The 24,320-nt window shown below is 58.6% G+C and overlaps 3 protein-coding genes across 4 annotated transcripts; 2 read left to right on the forward strand and 1 right to left on the reverse strand.

Moving 5' to 3' along the window:
• Window positions 1-89: 89 nt before the first annotated feature.
• PLTP (phospholipid transfer protein) lies at window positions 90-4,629 on the reverse strand. The gene is made up of 16 exons (XM_084217933.1): window positions 4,553-4,629; window positions 3,665-3,780; window positions 3,380-3,479; window positions 3,178-3,306; window positions 2,886-3,041; window positions 2,680-2,743; window positions 2,456-2,519; window positions 2,248-2,339; window positions 1,937-2,113; window positions 1,725-1,784; window positions 1,465-1,626; window positions 1,224-1,291; window positions 1,106-1,148; window positions 884-947; window positions 722-798; window positions 90-627 (listed from the first exon to the last, which is right to left on the reverse strand). The coding sequence occupies exons 2-16, from the start codon at window positions 3,771-3,773 to the stop codon at window positions 487-489; spliced, it is 1,506 nt and encodes a 501-aa protein (XP_084074059.1). The 5' UTR covers window positions 3,774-3,780; window positions 4,553-4,629; the 3' UTR covers window positions 90-486.
• A 1,841-nt stretch (window positions 4,630-6,470) lies between these two features.
• Window positions 6,471-17,932, forward strand: PCIF1 (phosphorylated CTD interacting factor 1). Of its 2 annotated transcripts, XM_084218041.1 has the most exons (17): window positions 6,471-6,586; window positions 6,818-6,926; window positions 9,597-9,735; window positions 9,916-10,040; window positions 10,456-10,590; window positions 10,760-10,890; window positions 11,096-11,250; window positions 11,476-11,623; window positions 11,816-11,899; window positions 12,632-12,731; window positions 12,876-13,038; window positions 14,167-14,339; window positions 14,771-14,857; window positions 15,340-15,524; window positions 15,621-15,714; window positions 15,931-16,106; window positions 16,868-17,932. In XM_084218041.1, exons 3-17 carry the CDS (start codon window positions 9,612-9,614, stop codon window positions 17,118-17,120), a joined length of 2,133 nt encoding a protein of 710 aa, XP_084074167.1. In that variant the 5' UTR covers window positions 6,471-6,586; window positions 6,818-6,926; window positions 9,597-9,611; the 3' UTR covers window positions 17,121-17,932. The 2 variants fall into 2 exon arrangements, with proteins under 2 accessions (XP_084074167.1, XP_084074168.1); XM_084218042.1 differs by lacking the exon at window positions 6,818-6,926 and having other exon boundaries at window positions 6,474-6,586.
• A 2,203-nt stretch (window positions 17,933-20,135) lies between these two features.
• LOC311160716 (E3 ubiquitin-protein ligase RNF182-like) lies at window positions 20,136-20,861 on the forward strand (the record flags this gene model as incomplete). The annotated part of the gene is made up of 1 exon (XM_084217751.1): window positions 20,136-20,861. The coding sequence occupies one exon, from the start codon at window positions 20,136-20,138 to the stop codon at window positions 20,859-20,861; it is 726 nt and encodes a 241-aa protein (XP_084073877.1).
• Between the last annotated feature and the right edge of the window lie 3,459 nt (window positions 20,862-24,320).

A 24,320-nucleotide genomic window follows, 5' to 3' on the forward strand; every position in this document is an offset into this window, starting at 1 on the left:
CCAGCCCCTGCTTTGCTTTCCTTCACTCTCTGAGGAGCACCAGTGAGTGCCAATGCCCTTTGCCAGGGAGCCCTGGGCTCTGTGAGCTGGGCCCTTTCTACAGGGGTCCCTGCATCCTGGAAATGAGTGACCCAGCTAAGTGGCAGCAGCACAGTCACTCTGAGCCCTCTGGCACCGCACTAAGCTGCATTTGCTCCCAAGGACCCAAGCTGGGCAGCAGCATCAGCTGCCTGCTTTCCATCTCCCCACCATGTACCCCAGCATGGACATGTCCTCCAAGCAATGAGGTCATGTGGTTGGAGTCAGGTGGTTTATTAGTGTAATGAGCAGGGCTGCAGCAGGGATTCCCAGAGCACCCTCTCCACCTTGCTGCGCCCCACCAGGGCCTGGAGGTCCTGACAATGTGCTGGTGGTACCAGGGAAGCTGCTTCCTACCTACAGTCTACGGGTCCAGCCCGGGATCTGCCCTTGGTCCAGGGAGGAGAGCTAGAGTGAGCTGGGGTCCAGGCTGGGCTCTGCAGGCTGGGTGCTGAAGTAGGCAGTGGCGGTCGGCACCGGGCGGTATTTCTCAATCACCTCCCGCAGCCCCTTGGAGAAGTGGAGATCAGCTCCCACTGTGAGGAATCCCTGCAGAGAGAAGAGGGTCAGTGCAAGGCTGGAAGTGACAGTGCCCTTCCCAGCAGGACATGGAGGCACAGGCTGTGCCCATCCCACCACATACCGCGTGATTGGTGACCACCTCCCTGGTGAAGTCCATGCCTTCGGGCAGTGGGATCTGCACCCCCTTCTTTGTCCTCTCTGCAGAGAGAGAGAGCTGAGATGAAGCTGAGCTCTGCTATGCCCCTGCCTACACTCCCAGTTATGTGGGAGCAGTGATGCCTACCGTTAATGATGGGCATGATGGTCAGCTGCAGCAGGGTCTTCAGTGGGGCCTGCAGTGAGAACAGCTGCAGGAGAAGAGCTGGGATCAGTGTAGTGGCAGAGCTGCCAGCCAGGGCAGGGAGGACTGTAAGTGGGGATCCTGAATAGACAGCCTCTCCCCAGCCCACCCCACCCCACGCTGTGGCTGGCTGTAAGGGGTCCCAGGCCATCATCATGCTCTCACCGCAAGTGACTCCAGCGCTGACTGCTTGGAATAGATGCGAAACCTGCACAGAAGGAAGCAGTTGTGAGTAGGGTATGGAGGGGACCCTCCCCATGCCCGCATGGGACCCCAGCCATACCGTCGTAGGTCCAGCTGCACACGCAGCGCCTTCCCTTGCAGAAACACCTTGGCACTCAGCTTGGTTTCCTGGGGAGGGAGAGGGCTGACTCACGGCAAGCAGAGGACAACCAGGCCAGCTCATGCCACGGGTCCAGTGTCCCTCTGCTCGGTCGCATCAGTGCCTTACAACACAGGATGGGGGGGCACTGCTCCCGTGTACACTGGGGTGACTACACAAGGAGCCCCAGCCCCCCTCTCACCATGGCCATGCTGGAGAGCTGGACAGGTGGGCGGTCCGGGGGCACCAGTGAGATGTTCAGGAAAGCAGAGACAGAGACTGAGGTCCCCGAGGGTTTGATGGTGCAGCGGGGGGGAGCGGAGACCTGCAGCACCAGCCGCAGCGGAGCATCCACAGAAGGGCTCTGGGGAAGGCAGGTGAGTTGGAGGTTAGGCACAAGGCAGGTCTGTGCTCTGTCCTGGGGCTCTGCCATGCCTTCCATCCTGTCTGGGGGCTCCTTACCAGCATGAAGATGGTCCCAAAGAATGTGGCTCTCAGCAAAACCTCCAGGTCCTTGGGCACCTGTGGAGAGCACAAACCACTGGAGGGGGAGCAAGCCACTGCTGCAGGTCCCAGCAAAGCTGCTCCCTGGATGGCATCTCCTTTGCTCTGTAACACAGCCCACCCCTCCCTCCCTCCTGCCTGCACACAGTTTGATATCTGGTGCTCCTTACCTTCTCCCCCTGGAGCTCTATGGTCAGTACTCCTGCCTGGAAGTACGAGTGCATGGCTGAGTCAAAGAAGTACTCAGAGAAGGCAACATAAACCATGCGTTCAGTCTCCTTGATCACCGGCTCCACCGCGTGGTTCTCCAGCTCCTGGTCCTCTCTCACCCGGGGGAAGAACATGCCCTGGACCAAGAGCAGAAGAGGTTCCCACAGCCATGGGGCAGGCCTCACCTGCTCCATGGAGCCCAACGTGCCTGCTGGCACAGCCTTTTCCACAGAGATGGGGAAGGACCAGCAAGGCAGGACCCAGTGTTCACCTTGAAGTCGAGCTCAAGGGTGTCAGTAGTGATGGACGGATCCCGTAGGAGGGAGTAGTCAATCCCGATATGCTCATCCACGTAGTTTCTCACTGCCAGGGAAGATGTGCTGGTGTGACTTAGCCTGGAGCTGCCTGGCAGCTTGATGCCCAGCCCAGTCTGTCTGACAGTGAATGGGATCCAGTCCCTTTCCCAGGGCAACACGTACCAGGCACTGTGTCCAGCAAAGAGTTCAGCAGCACCAGGCTGGCATGCTCCAGGGATGGGCAGATCTGCAAGACAAGGAGCCAGGCTGAGGGGAATCACTCCCAGGATTGGATGAGGAGCTGCAGAGGCAGGACAAGGCCCAGCAGACAGGTGGGATACAACTCTGCCCTCCCACAAAGGGCCAAGCCCTAACATCCCACAGCCCCTCCCTGTGCTCAGCTGTACCTGCTGGCTGAGGAGGAAGCGCATCCCTGTGACAATGAAGGTGCTCAGGAACTCATAGACCTTCCTGGAGAACAGAAGAGTGGTTCTGCACTGCCTGTTCTCCCTGTGGCTCTGTGCCCATTCCAGCACACAGCTGGGCTGAGGAAGCATTGAAGGTGTGGGAAGAGGGTCAGGGAGCCATGCACATGCAGAGGGGTCAGGTGTACCTGAGTGTGCCAGAGAAGCCAGCGTGCATTCTCGCTATGGAGGCGTTGCAGGTCATGTTGGCGATCTTGAGGCGCCCAGCCTCATCCTTGGCCAACTGTAGCACTGTGTAGATGTGGACACCATCCGCAGAGGCATTGATGGACCCAATGTCATAGCTAGAAGCCAGGAAAGCAGATGAGAGGAGCACACCGCTCCTGCCAGCTGCAGGACAGCAAGGCACCTGTGGCACCCAGCAAGCACTGCTATGGGGTGGGCTAGCACCCAGAGCAGGAGGAAGGGGAGGCAGCTCACAAGAACCAGTAGAGCAGCTGCCTGCGGAAGCGTAGGCTAATGGAAGCATTGTTGATGTTGAAGACAAGGTGCTGCTGTGGCTGGAAGTTCAGGTCTGAAAAGGCCAGCTGCAGGTCTGTCACCTTGACCCTGCAGGGAGGGGACAGGGATGGTTAGACAGACAGATGGACATGGGAAGCTGTGGGCAGCAGGCAGCACTCACTGGCTGATGTTGTACTGGAACTGCCCCTCATTCCCATGCAGGTCCGAGACCGTAATGTTCTGCAGCTCCTGCTCCACAAAGCGCAGCCCCTCCTGCTTCACTGCAGGGAAAAACGAGGCTGGGCTGGGACGTGCCCTCCTGGCAGAATCGCCCCTGACAGTCCCCACTCCTCCCCGGCTGCCCCATGGTGGAGCAGTGCAGGCAGAGCCCTACACAAGCACAGACCCCAGGAAGGTGCCCAAAGTCCCTCTTTCCCAGACTGAGAGATGCTGGCCGGCCCCTTACCCAGGTCCAGCCCCTTCGAAGTAATCCGGATCTTACAGCCAGGAGGGCTGTGTGAAGCTGTGACCAGCGAGGGCAAAAGGAGAAGAAGGAGGCAGCTGCCGGCAGCCATCTCACACCTGGAGGCAGAGAGCAGGGTCAGCACGGACTGGCCTGGGGACATACATGGGTGTCAGTACAGACAGGCCCAGGGAACACACTGGAAGGGAAGCAGCTGCTGTCCAACCTGCCCAGGGCATACCTCCAAGGAGCACCCCACGGCTCCACTGTTCTCCCTGAAACCCCCCCAGTGCTGCCCAGGTCGCCTTTGCCCGAAACCTCTGGACCAGCAGCCCATGAGGGGCACGGCTCCCACCCCAGGGTGCTGTGCACAAGCCCCCGCACTGGCCCTGTGGAGCCCGAGGGTCCCACATCTGGGAACACCCACTCCAGCACTCCCCCCGCCCTGAACACACCCCGCTCCCCAAACCGCAGGGACAGGCGCCAGCCCCGTGCGTGCTGCTGCAGCGGGGAGCCCCAGCAGTTCGCAGAGGAGCGAGCCCTCGCCCGTGGGGCCGTCCCACAACCCTCACAACCCCCCCGAGATGTGCCGTCTGCCCCCAGGCTGGCTTGAGACGGGAGCTGGAGCCTGTCCATCCCGCAGCAATGGGCAGAGCCCCGTGCGAGGCTGTGGGATGGGACGGGGCTCCCCCACAACTTCCCCCAGTTCTCTGAGAGGATGGGGACCCCCTCCCCGAGGCTGTGCGACGGGACGGGGCTCCCCCAAAGTGTTTTCCTCCAATTCTGTGAAGGAAGAGGATGGGGGATCCCCTTCCCCGGGGCCCGGAGCCACCGTCCTGCCCAGAGGCTGGGGACTCCCCCACACAATGCCGGCTCAGTTCGGGTACTTACAGCGAGGCTTGTCCTCGGCTCCCGGCGTGGGGAAGCTGAATCACGTGAAGGCAGGAGGGAGGGAGAACACCACCAGCTCCAAGACTTTCTTTTGAGCTGGCTGAGGTTTCCCTGCCTTTATATAGCCCCCAACTGCCACTCCTTGTGGGCTCACAGCTGGGAGGAGACAGCGGGACGGACGGACGGGGAGGATGCAGGTCTGTGTCCCGCCGAGCCCGGCTGGCTGCCAGCACCGGCACAGACAGCGGCTCGCCTGGCCACCTCCAGGCTGGACACGAAGCCTTCCTCCCCCCGAAAACACCGCTCCCCGCGTCCTGCACACGCAGCCACAGCCATGGATCTCTCCGGCACCCCCCGTGCGAGGGGCACATGTGCAAACGGCAATGTCCGGAAAGGCCTGGGCTGCTGGGGACTCCCTATCTGTGTTTTGCAGCTTCTGCCAGTGCTCAGCTATCCCAGCTTCAGTGTAGACCCAGGCCGGTCTGCAGTGCGGCTGGGGGCTGGTTCATGGCCATCTGTAACACGAACCTGAGCACGAAGCTGCGGACCCTCAGGACTGCCCCGACCCCAAGGCAGGCAGCACTGGCTCTGCAGGATGTGCCTTTGGATGGCCTTGCCCCGTGTGTTAGCGGCAGCTTGGCTGGCTCCGGGGTCGCAGCACCGAGATAGGCACTGCCGGAGTGTCCCCATGAGCGCCCAATGCCGCCGTCCTGCTCCCTTCAGGGAAAAGTCGGGCAGCTCCTCAGCCCGGGGCTCCCTCCCGAAAATCCTGCCTGGCCGAGCCATGCCGAGCCAGCCCGTGCCCTCACCACTTGAGCTCCCTCGCTCCAAGACTGAAGTTTCACTGTCCCTTTACAGAGTCCCCTCTGCCCTCAGGGGTCGGTCTGAGCCGGCCCTTTGTGCCCCAGGGGGTTATCTGTGCTCTGGGCAGCGGAGCCGGGCTGCTGGAAGCGCAAAACGGGATCCTCAGTGCTTACACAGCACTTATCCCCCCAGAAATGCTGTGCCAGCGTTAACTCATTAAACTGACCCCGGTGCTCCCGGAGCAGAGGGCAGGACTCCGGGAGATGGGAAATCCCTTGGAAAGCTGGGCAGCGGGGGTATCCCGGAAGAAAAGGGCAGGAGAGGCCCCGCGATTTCCCCATCCCGCCTTCACCGGAGCCGTGGCCCAGGACTGGCCATCGGCTGCCCAGGGAGCTGCGGCCGAGGCAGGACAGGTGCTCAGCTAGGAGGATGCGGCAGAAGCTCCGCCGGCTGCGAGGGGTCCTGCGGCCCCCAGGGAGCCCCCAGTAACAGCCGTGTCTTCCTTCCACGTCCCGTGTCATCCTCCAGCATACGCTGTGCAGCAGCAGCCGCGGGACAAGGGAGCGACCCCAGGGACCACCGGGCAGTGCCCTGCGCTGCACCGCGTCCCTCACTGCCAGCGCCCGCCGGCTGCCACCGGGACCCGCGGAATGGCCACGGCAATAGTGTGGGGAGGGATGTGTCAGCGCTGCGCCCGAGGGACCGCCGGGACAGGCAGTGGCTGCCAGGGCCGGCCCGGGCTGAAGCGCAGCAGGAGCAACCGCTGAGCCCGGCGGGCGGCGGAAGCTCCGCGCCTCCACATCAATGCAGCCCCCCCCTCCCGGCCCGGCCACCACCCCGCCCCGGCGCCGCCGCTCTTCAAAGGCCCTTTGGTGGCGACCGCTACGGCCGCGCCCTGTCAGTGCCGGGAACCGCCCGCGGCGGGCCGGAGGGCGGAGCCGGTCCGCACGAAGCGGCTCCACGACAGCGCGGGCGGGACCGCGACCGCTCCGCACCCACCGCGGGGCGGTGCCCGCCACAAAGATGGCGCCGGGTGGGCGGGGTGACCGCGCAGCCTTTGCGCATGCTATAAGTAATTCCCCCAAGCGCGGGCTCTGCTTCGCGCATGCGCTCCACACCCGCGGCCCCGGCGCAAGATGGCGGCGGCGGGGCGGGCGAGGCGGAGGTGGGGCGGTGGCGGTGGCCGACGCAGCGGTGCCCGGTGCCTGCAGCCCCTGGCCTCACGCCCAGGTAAGCGGCGCAACCGCGTGGCCGCGGTCCGCCGTGCAGGAGGAGGCGGCGGGGACCGGCGGCGGCGCGCGGACGGCGGAGGGGAGGCGGCGCAGGCCTGCGGCCGCCATCTTAGAACGCGGCCGCTACTGCCGCCGCGCTCCCGCCGCCGCGCCCCCGCTGTGCCCCCGCCGCGCCTGCGCGTCGCGCGGCCCCTCCCCACGGCGCCGTAACGGGCTCCTGTCTCCGCAGCCGCCCCCGCGGGCCAGGCGCGGGACGCCCCGCTATGAGGATGCGGTCCCGGCGCGCCAGCGGCGAGCACGGAGCGACGGCCACGCGTCCCGCCAGGCAGCCCGCCACCGTAAGTACCCGCCCGGCCGGCCGCCGCCCCGCTTAGGCCGCGCCCCCGGACCGCTCCCGGCCAGACTGCAGAGTTGTCGCCGCCGCCGCCTCCTCTCCGCACTCGCTGGGCGCCCGTGGCCGCCCGCCGGCCCCGGCCCGCCGCGCCGAGGAGCTCCGTGCCGTCTTCGCCGCCGGCAGGGCAGCCTCAGGAGGTTCCCGGCCGCTTTCCCGCGCAGACACGGTGCCCCGGTCCCCAGTGCCCGTGGTGCCCCGGGAGCGCTGCGCTGCTCAGCTCCGGGCCCGCCGGCCGGCGCTCGGAAAGGGGATGGGTGCCGATGGAGGAGGCGATGGCCTGGCTCCCAGCCTCCTGGAGCATCCGTGGTTCTTGGATGGGGGAGAGCCGCGGGGTTGTCCCCGGGGGGCTGTCGCTGATCTCCTTTGTCTGCATTTGCTGTTGTCTTGTACAAAATTCTACCTCGGTGAAATGGAAACAAATACCGGTCCTGTTTGCTGTACTTCTTTACTCTGTGTCTCCTTACCCCTCGCTGTGGTCTCTGGTTGTGCTGCTGCTCTAGGTTGTAAGCTCTCTGGGCAGGGACAGCGTTGTACCGTGTTTGTGAAGCACTGTATGCATTGCCATGGTGTATAAAAACATACCGTAATCACCATAAAATGCTTCCTCTGGATCCCTGTCACTGTCTAAGTCCCAGTGTAGTTACATAAAAGTAGAGTGGCTTCTGCCAGGATTCCTGTTAGTTTGGCTGTTTCCTTTTCCCAGACCTTAAGGGTACTTGGATTTAATATTTGTTAACACTGATCAAGTGATAAAACTTCTTGGCTACTTCCACCATTCCAGTTTATCCATAAATGGGAGGAGGCAGAGCCAGTCACCCTATTTGACAGCTCTTTTGAGCGATGGGTGGTGAAAAACACTGGCAGGTCACTGGAGCTGACATGTGCCATCCAAGCTGGCCAGGGCTCCATGCCCAGCGCTGTCTGTGAATCCTGACAATCATGATTTTGGGAGTTCTGGTCCCCCCAGTACACACCAGTTCACTCCAGGGTGTGCTCTGTGTAATGTGCAGGACACAGCAGTAGCTGCATGTGCAAATGTAGCTTTAGTTTGAGGAGGAGGGACTAAGCATCTCTCAGATGTTCCCTGTGGTCCTGCCTCGCAGCCCTGCTGTCTCCAGGGTCCCTGTACCCCCGGGCTGAAACAAGCCTGAGCTGCTGCCACTGGCCCAGCTCACCATGGCACCTTTGTGAAGTGACTGTAAGGACACGGTGGGGTTGGAGTTCAGGAGGGAGTGTGAGATTGCACAATGCTCACTGCTGAGGCCGTTAAAGGTCCCCAGTTGTGTCCTGCGCTCTGCAGCAGGCACGGGGCGTTACCTGCTTGCTTTGGGGCAAAGACCCAAACTCCAGGTGTCACTGTCCCACACCTTCCCTTGTGTACCCTGCCTGGAAGGATGGAAACATCATCTGAGGGACTGAAGGAGTCGAGTTCCTCAATGCTGATCTCAGCCAGTGCTGTGGGCAGCTGAGCTACTGGCCACTCGCTCTTGACCACTGTTTGCTCCTTCCATTCTGTTCTGCTGAAATAGCCACTGGCCTTTATGCACAGGAAGGGCAGCGAAGGCTTCAAATCCCAGTGACTTAGCCCAAAAAAAATCCAGAGTTTTTATTGGAGAGCTCCTGTACGGGGCTCCTGCTGCCAGATAGTGTGCTGCTCAGGTGAGGAGCACACTATGCACAGCATTGTTCTGCTGCTGCCTGACTGTGCTGGTGTGTGCTGTGGGATGTCTCCAAAGCCTGAATAGAGTTAAGTGTCTGAGGTAGCTGGGAATTATGTAAAATGCCTTGTTTCCCCCCAGTTCATTGCCAATGCATTTCGGGCTGCCAGAGAAGAGCAATCTGTGGCGCTGTTTCAGAAACTTCCCCAGGGGATGAGTGGTGACTAAGAGAGGAAAAGCCTGGCTGTTTCTCTCCAGCTGGCAACATTAAATTATGATTAAGAAGAGCTTTATTGTTCCAACAGACCTTCTTTTGCATAACTGTTGTTATGCAGATGAAAAAGCAGCAAGGGCCAAAACAGCTGGCTGAGGCCCTGCTTGTGGGACTAGGACTAGGACTAGGACGTGTCAGCCTGGGACATGCAGCGGGTAATAATTCGGGAGCTCCTGACTCCCAGCCTGTGGTTTTCTGAACCACAGAAGTTGTTAGTGAACCTCCAGGGCTATTTTATATAGCAGATTTTTTTTTTTTTAAATGAAAGCCTTTTGTTGAAATGATGTGCAGTTATGTGTGTGTGAGTTGATTCAAACTGTCTCTGAGGATAACAGATCAGACCTGGCCAGTGGGTATTGGTGTGGCAGAAGGTGGCACATAATTACAGAGGAGCTTATGTTATTTTTTACAATCTGATGCTTCACTCTTTGGAGAGATCTAGCTGAAAAGGGAATATTTTGAGTGCTGGCCTGAAGAACACCCTGGCTAACCCCATTTGACACTGAGCATAGCTCGTTGTATCCAGGATAACAGGTGTTTTTCAGGGCTGAGGTACAGTTTGCATGTACTGGTTCAATCCCTGTTTTATTATCAGAATGAACTTGTATTGCTACACCTGAGTGTGCCAAGCAGATCTGGGACCTTTCCTGCTGTAACACTGGATATTACTCTGTTTTTCCAGTGTGGTTGCTGAGAAATGGCCAATGAGAATCACAGAAGCCCTGCGGAGGAAGCGTCTCTCATGAGTCACTCACCTGGCACCTCCAACCAGAACCAGCCCAGCTCCCCCAAACCCATGCGCCTGGTACAGGACCTGCCAGGTACCGACTCTGCCTTCGGGAATTCTGCAGGGCCCTGGCAGTGGGGAGAGGGGTGAAACAAGGCTGCCAAGGGAGGCCAGGAATGATGTGTGTTTCAGAGTGTGCTGTGCCAGTGCTGGGCACTGCAGGGCAGGTCTGTCATGCAGGATGCTCCTCTCCTGACTCTCACTGTCCTCTCAGATGAGCTGGTGCAGGCTGGCTGGGAGAAGTGCTGGAGCAAGCGGGAGAACCGCCCGTACTACTTCAACCGCTTCACCAACCAGTCTCTGTGGGAAATGCCTGTGCTGGGACAGCACGATGTCATAGTAAGTGCTCACTCACCTTGGGAGTGCTGTGCCAGGACTGGGGTCTTCATGGTCTGTGGACCTCAGATTACAGGTGTGTGAGGGTCTTGTGTGCCTTCAGAACTCCTTGCTTGGTCCTTTGTCTGGCATGATTTCAGGCAAGTGTTCCTCTGTCAGGTGCCTGTCAGGCGTTGCTGTTCCAGGAGTCATGCACCACTCAAAGAACAGTCAGCGTGGGGGATTTGTGATAGGTTTTTCTCATTAAAGTATTTCAAAAAAGCATATAGACATCTGGAAGAGAATCTTTCAGCTTTGTGCAGGTGTGACTAGTGGTGTCCGTATTTCCATCCACATGGGAGCTGGGAGCAGTGCAGTGGGATGCTGCAGTGGCAGTGGGTGAACTTGACGTGTGCCGTTGTTGTTTGGACTCTCATAGTCGGACCCTCTGGGACTGAATGCGGCTCCCATGCCACTGGAAGGTGGGGTGGCAGATGCTTCTGTGGAGAGCAAGCAGAGGAAGAGGAGGTTCTCAGAAGAGGTTCCAAGTGGCAATAGTGTGAAGAAGCCCAAGGTGGGTGTGGTGCTCTGAAACAAACGTGTGTGGCCTGAAACGAAGGGGGCTGGAGAGCTCATGGGTGTCTCCTGTGTGGTGTTCTGATGTGGGACTGTTTGATTCGCTGGGCTGCTTCTCCTTTACTTGTCTCTCTGGTAATTCACTAATTCATCTTTCACACACACAGGCGGATGTCCCAGGGAACCCAGCTGCTCAGCCAGTCCCCAGCTCTCCCAGTATTCCAGGAACCTCTGTTTTGAAGGCATGGTGTGTTTCGCCTGAAGACAAACAGCAGGCAGCTCTTCTACGACCAACTGAGTGAGTTGTGTCCATTTGTCTTCAGTTCCTTTCTCAGTAAAGTGTTTGAGACACATAGGAGAAACCTGAGGGATAAATCACCACCAGCAGTCTTGATCGTTTGGTTTCCTGGCTGGTGAAACAGCCCAAGGAAGTATCTTTAAAAGTAATATTTGATAATTAGCCAGTGATCTGGTTATCCTGATGACATTTGCTTCTGCCACAGAGTATACTGGGACCTGGATATTCAGACAAATGCTGTGATTAAGCAGAGGCCACCATCAGAAGTGCTTTCTCCACACCCTGAGGTGGAGCTGCTCCGGTCCCAGCTCATTCTCAAGCTGCGGCAGCATTACCGTGAGCTCTGCCAGCAGCGAGAAGGTGAGTTTCTCTTGGGTTCTTTTGATTTCCTTCTCAGTTCTAGTGTTCTGGTGATCTGACTTTTGTTTTATGCCTGTCTAGTCCCTGTGTTCTCTTTTTGTGATGGTTATACTCTGTGGCATTGTTGGTTAATTGATTAGGCAGAACTTTGTGTGATGATCCTTATCAGTTCTACTGGGCATTTCTGTATTGTATTGATTAGACTCTTCTTCTGTGCATCTCCAGGGATTGACCCCCCAAGGGAGTCATTTAATCGCTGGATGTTGGAGAGGAAAGTGGTTGATAAAGGGACAGATCCTCTTTTACCGAGTGACTGCGAGCCAGTAGTGTCTCCTTCCATGTTCAGAGAGATCATGAATGACATTCCCATCAGGTACTGTTCACAGGCAGAGCACTAGAGCACTTTGTTGGGATGGTTCTGGGTCAGTCTGGTCTGGTGATTTACCTACCACGGTTCTGCTGTGGTGCTTCCCTTTGTTTGGATGCTGGTGAAGGAAAGCTGGGGAACTGAACCTGTCTTCCATGCCTTTGAGAGACTCATGCATATGAATTTAACTTACCTCAGGTTATCCAGAATTAAGTTCCGAGAGGAAGCCAAGAGGCTGCTCTTCAAGTATGCTGAGGCTGCGAAACGACTGATTGAATCCAGGTGGGAGCTCTTCTCACAGTACTGTCACGTTCAGAAAAGACAAAAGGACTTAGGGGCTTCTCATACTGCCTTATCCAGCACTGGGCATAATATTGTTGAGGAAAAGCAAGGTTAGGAACATACAGAAGAAAAACAGTAGTGCTGGAGCCATCTTTTGATAATGACATTACTGTAAAATGTAATACTGGGTAGCTGAATGTGTGTGAAGACAATGAAGTACTGGGTGTGGAATGTCTTTTGTTATCCCTGAGATAAAATCCGAAGTGCTTGGGCACTCACTGCTGTTACAGAGCAACAAGCTTAGAGTGGCATTTTGTATACAAGGTAGGGTTTTTCTGACCAGTTCTGCCACAGAAGACAGAACTGAGGAAGCGCGGTGTGGAGAATCTTGTGGGGGAAAAACTTGTAAACAGGGTAGTTTTCTCAGAGTCACAAGCCCCTAGCAGTAATTGAAAATTAGAGGCAGAGTCAAAATGCCATGACAAATAAAGGCTTTTGGGGTCTTTCCTGTTGCAGAGAGGACAGCAGCCAGCTACACCAAGTTTTGGAGAGTATATAGCAGTCCGCAATCAGGAAATGTCTGGAAGGCCTTTCCAGAGAACTGGAGGGGAGTGACAGGGATGGGCCTTGACAAGTGACGGTGTCCACATTCCCCACTGATAAAAAAAATTGGTGGAGGGTGGAATATCTTGCTGTGCAGCTGTGAGTTAAATTTTGCCTCTGTTTTTGCAGGAGTGCTTCCCCAGACAGCAGGAAGGTGGTGAAGTGGAATGTGGAGGACACCTTCAGTTGGCTGCGACGGGACCATTCTGCCTCCAAGGAGGACTACATGGTCAGTGCACCACTGATGTGTGACTGGGCACAGGGAGCTGGGGAGGGGGCATGTGGGGACAGGTACAGGTCCTTCTGGAGACATTGAAAACCCCTGGAGAGACATTGGTGCCGTGTGAGAAACTCTGGTTCTCTGTTTCCACAGGACCGCCTGGAGCACTTACGCAAACAGTGTGGGCCCCATGTGTCTGCTGCAGCCAAGGACTCTGTCGAAGGCATCTGCAGTAAAATTTACTACATATCCCTGGAATACGTCAAGCGCATCCGAGAGAAGCATCTTGCCATACTCAAAGAGAACAATATCTCTGGTATGCAGCCAGCTTTGAAGAGCTCTAGAGCTGCAGTGCTGCAGTTAAAGGCCCCGTGGTCTGGCCTGTCCCTTTTCAGAGAGTGTACCTGTTGGGAGGGCAGCTCTCTCTCCAAATGTTAGAAAGTCTGTGTTTCGAAGTAAGAAACAGCCAGTCTAACATAGGCCTCAGCTTTCAGTCACAGTGTCTGTGCAGTGAGAGACTGTCTTCCATCAGGTCCTGTGACCAGCTGTAACATCAGATACTACAAATACGTGATTTGCCAGGATGAAGTAGCTTGTTAGGAGTAGGTCACTCTGAGCAGGGCATTTGTTCATTTCACTGGACTATGTTTTTTTGCTTTGCTGCTTCATGAATTCCTGGGGACAGTTGACACCCCCTTAGTAATGCTGAGTGTTCTCCCTTTATTCTTGTTTGCCACATTTCTTGTGTTCTGAGCACCTTTCTGCACCCCTCTGCCTCCCAGCTTGTCACTGTGCACCCTTTCTTGGCAGAGTTCGCGTTCCTTGATCTTTCCTCTGTTCTTTCTTTCGTTCATGTCTGTACATCTGCCTCTAGTCAGCTTTTCCTTCTTCATGGGGTCTGCTCCTTTCATTGCCACTGTCTGTAGTCCTTTTCCCTTTTGGGTCCTGGCTCTCCTCAGGCTCCCTTCAGGTCCCAATGTCTGCCTTTTGCCATTGTTTTTGATGCTTATCTTTCAACCCCATTAAGTCAGAGATTCCTTCCAGCTGATTTATGAGCTCTCCCCGAAGCTGAGGCAGTGGATAACCACAAGGTGCAGGGAGATTCCTTTGCCTCCTGCATTTGGCAGCCTGTGAATTTTTATTGTGCTTTGGATGAGTTCGGGGCAAACTGAAATAAGAAACAATAGCAACAAAAAGAGTGTTTTGTTTGTTTGGAACATGCCTCAGGACACTGGGGTGTCTGTTTGCTGTCTGCATTAGGGAATCAGCTTTGAAACTAGGTAGCTGCTTACAACATCTGTGAGGGACCACCATGGTGGTTTTTTGGGAAGACCATCCTACTCTTCCGCCCTATTTGGTTTGCTGTGTCTTTTGAGGTGGACTGAAGATTGGTCCCCAATACCTTTGGCTTCTCATAGGCTGCCTTTCTGTTCATTCTCCATAGCTGAGGTAGAAGCTCCTGAGGTCCAGGACAGGCTGGTGTATTGCTACCCCGTGAGACTGGCCATCCCCTCCCCGCCGCTGCCCAGCGTGGAGATGCACATGGAGAACAACGTGGCGTGTGTGCGCTACAAGGGGGAGATGGTCAAAGTGAGCCGCAACTACTTCAGCAAGCTGGTAAGGGCTGGGCACTGGCTCTGCTGCCCCTGGGGCAGGCTCATCTCCTGGGCAGGGCTGGGCAGAGGCTGGCCAACTGACCCTGCAGGGTGGTGCCATGGCCATGAGGACAGCTACTCTCACCTTAACTGGGGTCAGGCTCTGCTGGGAGTATTTCCCAGGTGTTGGGTGTGTGCTCTGAATAAATGTTGTGCTGCCAGAACATTGTACTCAAACCAAGGCAACCCTTGCTGAGAGACACGTGCTGCTGTGGTGGTTCATTCATTTCGTGTTAATGACAAGCTGGTGGCTCACGCAGTGACAGCAGATGTGCTGACAACTCCCTGCAGAGCCCACCTGCTCCTCAGCCTCCCTCTCCCTGTCACAATGTGCGTGTATCACCATAGCTTGGCTGTTCCTGGTGTCTTCAATGGCTGGGCTTTCTCTTCCAGTGGCTTCTTTATCGGTACAGCTGCATCGACGACTCAGGCTTTGAAAAGTTCCTGCCCAGGGTTTGGTGCCTTCTCCGTCGATATCAGGTACAGTGTCACCACAGCTGTATATCAGAAAGCCTTGGCAGCACTGGGGACTTGTCTTTGCTCTGGGAAAGCTTTGGGAACCTGGAGCAACATGGGGTTTAAACTGGGTCTGCAGTGTGCTCATGCTATGCTGAGGTAGGACTGTGGACTGGGGAGCAGTTGTGGTCTTGACACAAGACCTCAGTGTGGGTGAAGATCTTTGTGAAGGAAACCTTCAGTAGCTCTTGACTCTGAGGGGCAGCTGAAGGTTCACTTGGGTACAAGAGAAAACTGATGGTTTTGTGGAATCAGAGTTGGATAAAATCTCTAAAGAGCATTCTTGGGTACATGCAGGGACCTACACGAATTTGAGAAAGGACGAGGGGGCCCTGCATACCTAGAGGAGTGGGTGCATGGACATGTGGCCCTGGGTCCGTGGTCAGTGAAGGGAGCAGCAGGAACAGCGAGTGCTGGCACGGCTCACCAGGGTTTGCTCTCCTCAGATGATGTTCGGTGTGGGGCTGTATGAAGGGACTGGTCTGCAAGGGGCACTTCCCGTGCACATCTTTGAAGCCCTCCACAAGCTCTTTGGAGTGAGTTTTGAATGCTTTGCCTCGCCCCTGAATTGCTATTTTAAACAGTACTGTTCAGCCTTCTTGGACACAGACGGGTATTTTGGATCCAGGGGGTGAGTATTGCGTTCCCTTGCTCTGCGTGGGTGTGGGTGCATGCCCGTGAGATGACTCAGGACGAACTGATGTGGGATCTTTGCCTCTTTCTCCAGCCCGTGCCTGGATTTCTTCCCTATAAGTGGTTCTTTTGAGGCAAATCCTCCATTCTGTGAGGAGCTGATGGATGCCATGGTCTCTCACTTTGAGGTATGTCTGCTCACAGTGGGGTTGTTTGGGATGGAGCTGTGCTGTCCATCCTCTGCTCCTCACCACTCCTGCCACTCCTGCACCGTGAGGGCATGGACAGAGGACAGTGGCAGCTGGGCACTGCTCTTGAAGCAGAAGCATTTCCTTTCTGTAGGACTCACTAAATGCGTCATTGCTCTGTCAGTGCTGCGATTGTTCCTTTTCTTCTTGCACTAGAAACTGCTGGAGAGCTCCAGCGAGCCGCTCTCCTTCATTGTCTTCATCCCTGAGTGGCGGGACCCCCCCACGCCAGCCCTGACGCGCATGGAGCAGAGCAAGTTCAAGCGACACCAGCTCATCCTGCCGGCCTTCGATCACGAGTACCGCAGCGGGTCCCAGCATGTCTGCAAAAAGTAGGCTTTGTTCTCAGATCCTTTGGGAACACGGCTCTGAAGCTGTGTGACAGAAATATCCTCTCCCAGGCTGAAATCAGTGGGAAGCAGGGAGCAGGCAAGGACAAGCACAGCGCATCATCACTTTGGGTGTTCAGGATGGGCAGACAGCATGGTGAATTCAACGTCTGTTTAATGACTGCTAAGTTTAGCTTGTGAGAGGTGTGTGCCTTGGGCACGAGTCCAGTTGGAACAGGTCACACCTGTGGCACTGATCTGTGCCTCTGCCAGCCCTCAGGCCTGGTAGCTGCTTGTGCTGCAGCAGCTGGATGTCACTGGGAGACCAGAGGCAAGGGGCAGTCAGTGGGGGTTTGATCCCTGTGGGGCAGGCTGGTCTCTGCTCTGTTGCTGAGGCAACTAGTGTGAGCAGCAGCTTGTTTAAGCAACAGGTGAGAAGACTGAAGTTCTTACCTGCTTGGGACTGATGCCTCACTCACTGTGTTGAGTCCCCTCTACAGGGACAGCAAGGTTCCAGCACATATGTGAACTGGTGGGGAGCAATGGGACACTGCAGCTTGTGTTTCTTCCCTCTGGAAGCCCAGGTGCCTCTACTGTACTCAGAACTGCCCGAGGCTGCACTGTGCCTCCCTTCTGCTCAGAATAATGAGAGAAAGGATGGGACAAATACTTGTCTTAGTGAAGGCAGGAAGAGGAGGAGCAGGTGTTGCGGATTTTGGGTGGGGGCCAGGGGAGGTGCTGATGCCTATGCTCTTCCCTTGCAGGGAGGAGATGTACTACAAGGCTGTGCACAACACAGCCGTCCTCTTCCTGCAGAACAGCGCCGGCTTTGCCAAGTGGGAGCCCACACCAGAGCGGCTGCAGGAGCTTGTTGCAGCCTACAAGCATTCGGGCCGAACCCTCAGCTCCTCGTCTTCCTCCTCCTCGTCCTCATCCTCCTCCTCCTCCTCCACAGTGGACAAAGAGCGGGAGCTGGGCCGAGAGCAGAGCAGCAGCCGAGAGACTAATCCCAACTAAGGCAGAGTGCGAGGCAGCAGGGGAGGTGCCGGTGGCCCCGGGGGAGGCTGGCTGGGGCAGCAGAGACTGCTGGCTGCGCAGCACAGCCCGGGACTCCTGCGCAGCAGCTCCACGGCACCTGCTCTCCTCTGCGAACTGCACGCCAGCCCCCAGGAGCCGGGAGCGTCCGGCGGCCGGTGGGAGAGGAGGCTCAGCCACGGCCCTCACCAGGGCGAGGGAGCCCAGTGTGGCGCGGCAGGAGGAGCCGGCAGCTCCGCAATGCCGGAGCGCCGAGGGAAGGGACGGCCAGAGCTGGGACGCGCGCGTGGGCAGGCAGAAGGACGGTGGAACAGATGGAAGGATGGATGGCAAGCGCGAGTGCTGGGCGCTGAGCGCTGCGGCCGGAGGGGCCCTGGCAGGAGAGGGACGGGCAGAGCCCGGGGGCTCCTGCGGCCGGACTGGCCCCAGCACGGCTCCGTGTCCATAGTGTAAATAGTTCTGTCTGTGGCGCCCACGCTCCTCGTGGGGCTGCTCCCATCGCATCTGTGTTTCTTTCTCATATGTGAGTCCTGTGTTCGCTGACATTGTGTCCTGGAGAGGGGAGGAGCAGAGAAGAGTTTATTTGGTGTGTAAAGATGTCTTTGCAGCTGTTTTGTAGTCATTGTGGTTTTTATGCGGAGCCTCCGGGCTTTATTTAACCTCCTTGGGTTTTGTTTTGTAAGGATTAATTTAACACCGCTAACCATTTTATTACTTTTATCAAGAAGAGCAAAATCTATTTTTGATTTCTGTTTCCTAGTTCTTAGGAACATTAAAACCAGCATACAGCTCTGCTTGTGTCCATGACTTGCCTTCTTTAGTGTCTGGGGGTCTGTGCTTACTCCTGTCTGGTCTCTGCCTGGGTGGAAGGTAGAAAAATGTTGGGTTTTGATTTTTCAGCACTGTCTGACATTTGCCCTTTTCCAGGCCTCCTGGTGAGGGAGGCAGTTTTTCCATAATGACCAGTGTGAGCCCCTGAAGCAGCCTGACCCCCATGCTACTCCAGTGAGGTTTTGGTGCTTTCCCAGTGGAGAAGTGCAGAGAAGTGCACTCGGACTCAAAGTGCTTTTGTACTCATTGGGGCAGGCAGTACAGCCAGCCTCTCCTGTGGGGTGCCACAGCGCTGCTGGTGCTGTACCAGTGTCAGTGCCACAGCAGTGACTGCCATCCCGAACTGGGCAGGAATTGCCCAGCACCAGATGCTGCCCACTTCCAGAGGCTTCAAAGCTCTCCAGAGATGCTTTTGATGGTGGCAAGGAGATAATTGATGTCCTTTAAATCAGAGCAGATGGGAATGTCAGCTGTGAATATGGAAGTTCGTAAAGCCTTTTTTCCCCCTTTAATCATAGTTTTTGACCCAAGACCACCTGCTCCCGAGGCACAGGTGAGCAGAGACGTGCTGATGCTGGGAGTGTCCCTAACCCACCCCTTGGTCAGTCAGTGCACAGTGAGCCCTTTGCCTGCTCCCTCAGGTGGGGGACAGTTACCTGGTTACATATTCAGTGGCTGTGGTCTCACTGGGATGTGTGATATCAGTGGCCAGAAGCCTGGTGGTGTGGGCTGCTTCTCAAATCTCTTTTATCATGACAGAGCGTGAGATGGTCAATGGGGCACATCAGGTTGACACTGGGGCATTTCAAGGGCAGATAACCAGTAGTAGATCAGTCTGTGAGGGGCTGTGCTGTGAGGGGCAGCTATGGGAGGGTTGGGAGCCGTGAGTGGTACAGGCAGGACTGGGGGGAATGAAGCCCTCGCATAAAAGCTCTGTCAGGCTGTGGTAAACCTGGACTATTTGAACTAAAAGCCCTCGCTACCATTGCCCCTGTGGCAATGCTGCCATTCTCCTGTCTGGAGGCAAGGAGGGGACCCCTGAGTGCTTTTGCCCCCCAGGGCTCCTGGAAACGCCCTCTAAGGGCAGCAGCTGGGGGAGGATTTGGCTGGGCTTGGAGAACATCGCCTGCAGTGTAGAATGTGCAGGGGGCTTGGCTGTGCCCAGCCTGAACCTGTCAAGTGCTGTGTCCCCCGAGTGCCCCCGACTCGACTCCCTAGAGACGCTGAACCCCAAGCGCCGCTACCGCAGGCCCCACGCCAGGAAGGCGCATCCTCGGGGCTGACCGTGAGCGGGGAACCCTGGAGTACCGGGAGCCGCACCGATCCCGCACCAAACCCCGCACCGCCCCTGCATCGACCCCTGTGCCTACCCCTCAGCAGCCGACGGGGCCCGGTTCTGCAAGAGGGGGCTCCGCAGGGCTCCAGCACAGCCCGTCCGAGCTCCCCCTCCGTTCCCCGTTACCGGGCCAACGCCGCGGCGCTGCCGGCGGCCCCTGCGCCGTGCTCGCCCCCGCAGCGCGGCGGGCAGCGCCCCGCGCCTCCCCCCATGGGGCTGCCGGGCCCTCGCCCGCCGCCGCGGAGCCCACCGGTGCCACCGAGCCCGCCGGCGGCGGGGACCGACCCGCCGCTGCGTCCCCGCCGGGAGCTGCGGCGCGGAGCGCAGGTACGGGAGAGGATGCGGTGCGGGCCGGGAGCGGGGGCGGGGAGTACGGACCGAGAGCGGCTCGCCCGGGTAACGGGGTGCGGGGTGGGGGGTCCCCGCCGCCGGCGGAGCCGGTGTTCGCAGCCATCCCGGGGCCACAGGGAACCCACACGCACCGTGAGGGCCAAAGATGCGTCCGGGAGCTGCCCTTCCGCTGGTGCCGGCCCCTGGGAGCGATTTTTTCCCCGCAAAGCAGGGGCGGGATGACGGTGAGTCCCAGCGCCGGTGGCACCGGGCGGGGGTCGCAGTCGGGGCCGGGGAGGGGGCTGTCGCCGCCATTCTGCTCTCGCTGCCCCGCTCTCCCACCGAGCCCCGGGGTCTGACCGGGACAATGGCCATGGCATGCGGCGGAGCTGGGACCCCCTCGCGTGGGAGGCAGCGGGCCCGGGGCCTGCCCTCAGCCCTGGCTGACCGCGGTGCCCCCTCCCTGCAGCCCGGACAGCCCCCAGCAGACCCCCAGGAGCATGGCCCAGCCAGAGAGCAAACTGGTGTCCCCGCCGGTGGCACCCTCGTCCCCCGAGCTGGAGTGCCAGATCTGCTACAGCCGCTTCGACGCCCGTGCCCGCAGGCCCAAGCTGCTCCGCTGTGGCCATCGCCTCTGTGCCCGCTGCCTGCGCAGGATTGTTCCCCCGGGGGACACTTCAACCCCCCAGCTCCGTTGCCCCTTCTGCCGCCAGCACAGCCCGGTGCCGGGCGGGGACGTGCAGCAGCTGCAGGATGACGGTGAGGCACTGGCACTGCTGACAGGCCGTGAACAGGCCAAGAAGCGGGGTCCACCCCTATCTCCTGAGGTACTCCTTTGCCCCAGCGTGCTGGAGCCCACATCCAGCCCCGACTGCCTGGTTGTCACCATCCTGGAGGTGCCAGAGGACGTAGCCCCACCAGAGAGCCTGGGCAGGCTGGAGGTGGTGCGGCTGTACCGCCCCACGAGCCTGGGTGCACTGCCCTGCCACGGCCCTGGGCAGAAGTGGCGCTCCTGGGGGTGGCAAGCCATCCCCCGCTTCATTCTGGGTGTCCTCTGCCTCCTCTACTTCAGCTCCCTGCCCTTCGGCATCTACCTCCTGCTCATCGAGCACCACAGCCTGGGCATCATCCTGGTCAGTCTTGTGCCCTCCACCCTCCTTCTCTGCATTGTCTACAGCCTCTGCCAGTGCCTGTGCCTGGAGGTTTTTGGGTTCCCCCACTCCTGACCCTGCGCAGCCAGCCCGTGTGCCTGAGCCAGGCAGGATTTGGGTTCCTTGGGGCATTGTCCCTTGAGGTACACGTCCTCTGACCCACAGCATGCTCCGCCTGGACCATGGGGAGAAGCTCAGTGCCTGGTGCCTTCCCATGCAGAACAACGCTGTCTTTTCCATGTGGGTGCTCACACAGGCTGGAATGGCTGCAAGAGCTCATTGCAGCCTACAAGCATTTGGGCCAGACCTCAGCTCTTGCCCTCCTCCTCCACAGCAGACAAAGAGCAGGAGCCAGGACACTGATCCCAGCTGAGGAAGCGCGAGCACGGGCAGGAGAGGGACGGGCAGAGCCCGGGGGCTCCTGCGGCCGGACTGGCCCCAGCACGGCTCCGTGTCCATAGTGTAAATAGTTCTGTCTGTGGCGCCCACGCTCCTCGTGGGGCTGCTCCCATCGCATCTGTGTTTCTTTCTCATGTGTGGGTCTCGTGTTCGCTGACATTATGTCCCAGAGGGGAGGAGTGGAGGAGTTTCTTTGGTGTGTAAAGATGTCTTTGCAGCTATTTTGTAGTCATTGTGGGGTTTTTTTTTGCACAGCCTCCAGTCTCTATTTAACCTCCTTGGGTTTTGTTTTGTAAGGATTAATTTAATACTGCTAACCATTTTATTACTTTTATTAAGAAGAGCGAAGTCTATTTTTAATCTCTGCCTTCAACCTGCCCTGCTCCACAGGGGCTGCTCTCTGCAGCACTGGCAGTGAAGCTACCCTACCATCTCTGCTGGCACCCCTGCATCCCTACCAGCATCCCCACCAGCATCCCACTGCACACAGGCAACACCAGGAGACCCAGGACAGAGTCACATTTATTACTGTTTTGTGTCCCTCCCACCCACATCTCCCCCTCTCCTTGCTGAGGCAGCTGCTGGGTCCTGTCTCTCCTGTCATGCCTCTGGGGACCGGACATGACTGTCCCAGTCCTATACCTGCTCCAGCACCACTGGCACCCCTGGGGGACACCCGTTCTTGCTGGGTGAAGATTCCAGCATCTCTGCCACACTCCAGATCTTGGGTTTCTGGCGCTGCTTGTCCTGCCCAGGGCCTGTCGTCACCTCGGGGCTGCCCCCGCACCCATCCTGCACGGGGCTGGAACTGGGAATGGGGACGGCATCCGATGGGACCCCCTCTCCCTCGCTGTCCTCGCCATCTGAGGCGCTGTGCATGACCCAGCTCGCCTTTTTCTCCTTCTTGAGGCGCCGGCGGGCATTGGCGAACCAGGTGGAGACCTGGGTGAGGCTCATCCGGCTGACCACAGCCAGCATCACCTTCTCCCCCTTGCTGGGATAGGGGTTCCTGGGGTGTCGTGCCAGCCAAGCCTTCAGTGCCCCGGTGCTCTCTCGTGTCGCTGCCGCCTTCGCCCGCCCCGGCTCTGTGGGCAGCCCCAGCGGCACCTCAAAGGGTGCTGAGACCTGGAGGGGCACAGGGGTGTCAGGGTGGGACAGGGGGGCACGACAGCCAGAGGAGAGGGGCTGTGGGGTGTCAGAGCTCGGGCCTCTGTGTGTGGGAGAGGGCAGAGCTGTATCCTGCCCGTCGTTTTCCTCTCCCATGTGCACCCAAAGTGCCAAGTGCAGGACGGTGTGTGTGTGTGCGGGCAGGGGAATGCCGGGGAGGGGCAGGGGCCTCGGGACAGCAGGTCCCCAGCCCCGATTCCAACCCCCCCACACAGTCCCATCCTGGTCCCGGGAAAGCCCCGCATCCCGTTCCTTCCCCGGAGCTGCAGCGCGGCACTTACCAGGGGCGTCACGAGGCTGAGAGGGGGTGGCAGGAGGCTGTACCCGGCCAAAACGGGACAGGGGCAGGAGTAGGGGTAGGCGCAGGGCAGTAGGGCTTGGGGTGGCCCCCGCAGGGTCCCCCAAGGCCCCCCGCAGCCCCCCAGATCTTGTCCTGGGCTGCTCTCGCCCCGAGGTGCTGCCATACTGCAGGAGAAGAGCCGGGGAGCTGCTCCCGGGTCTTTTATAGCTGCTGGGGTCTGCAGTGACTGACAGCTGATTAGGGGGTATTAGCACCCATGAGAGCAGCAGCAGATCTGGGGCACCTGATACCCCCCCCTTCCCCAGCTACTGTTGGGCAGGGACTTGCAGGGACTGTCCTTGCCTGCCTGCCACCAGCCAGAGCCCTGGGCCCTCCAAGCCCCCCAGCTCAGCACAGCTTACACAGCTCCCAGGGATTGGGTACAATGGCACCCTGGGGCTGGCACGTGGGACCCACCGAGAGCCCCACGGACTCCCAGAGCCAGTGCTGAGCCTTGTCCCATCCATGACCCCAGCCCTGACTTGGGGCTGCTGGTGGCAGAGCCTCCTGTGCTCTGGAAGGGCGGGTTGGAGGGCCAGAGGATGGTGGAAGAACCAGAGCGTGTTGGGAGGACAGCAACCCATGCTGCCCCATCCTGCTCGTCCCCTGGCTCGGCCAGGTCCTCACCCAAGCCCCAGCACTGCCATGCCTGCCACTGGATTCCCAGCAGCAGAGTCACGAAGGAGAAGGGTCCCATAGCCCCATGGACAGTGGGGACCCCTGCAAGGCATTGGGGGGTTCCTGTGGTTGGCACAGCAGGGCAGTGGGTGGGCAGGGCAGTGGTGGGCAGCTGTGTGAGGGGCCCCGAGAGCCCACGACCCCCTGAGCCACCTGCTCCTGCCACCACGCCTCCCCACTAAGTCTGGGATTATCCCACAGGTTGTATCCGTCATTAAATACCGACTAATAACGCTCTCAGGATATTAAATATGTAACAAACCCGCTTAGCGCTGGCCAGGACAGGAAGGCGAAGGTCACCGGTGCTAATGAGCCCGGCCACATCCCTGGATCCCTGCAGGCCCTGGTGACAGCAGAAGGCCCCAGGGAGAGGTGCCAGCACCCAGAGGTCCCATGCCCCTGCACTACCCCATGGCCAGAGCCCGAGCAGCGCCTGGAGCTCCCAGCATACAGCAGCCAGAGCTCTGGTCCCATCCATTCCCCAGTGGGCTGATGGTGTGCTCTGGGCAGCCACAGGTGTGGAAGCCTCAAGCCATCCAGGACATTGGTGCTGCTGACTGGGACCAGCCCTGGCCATGGCCCTGCAAAGGCCCCATAACCTTGTCCCCACGGGACTCGTCCAGCCCTAATCAGCACCATGGATCTGCTTGATTAGATAATGGGGCTGTAATCTAGGAAAGCGCCTGCGGATTGTGCGCAGCACCCTGACCCTGCGCAGCACAGCTGGAGAGGGAGGGCCACGGCGGCCGGCACAGCCGGCGGACACAGCTGGACCTGACCGAGCCGCAGCCCGGCAGGCACAGCCACGCACCAGCACTACCGCGCACAGGCAAGGCTGGTGTGAAGGCAGCAGGACAGAGCCACAGCTGGGACAGCCACATCAGCCGCAGCCACCTCGGGGGAGGCGTGGGGCCACCCACTGCTCACTGCCCTGGTGGTCGGGGGGGCGT

Source organism: Fringilla coelebs, assembly GCF_963513975.1.
Source record: "Fringilla coelebs genome assembly, chromosome: 18".
Classification (NCBI taxonomy): Eukaryota; Metazoa; Chordata; class Aves; order Passeriformes; family Fringillidae; genus Fringilla; species Fringilla coelebs.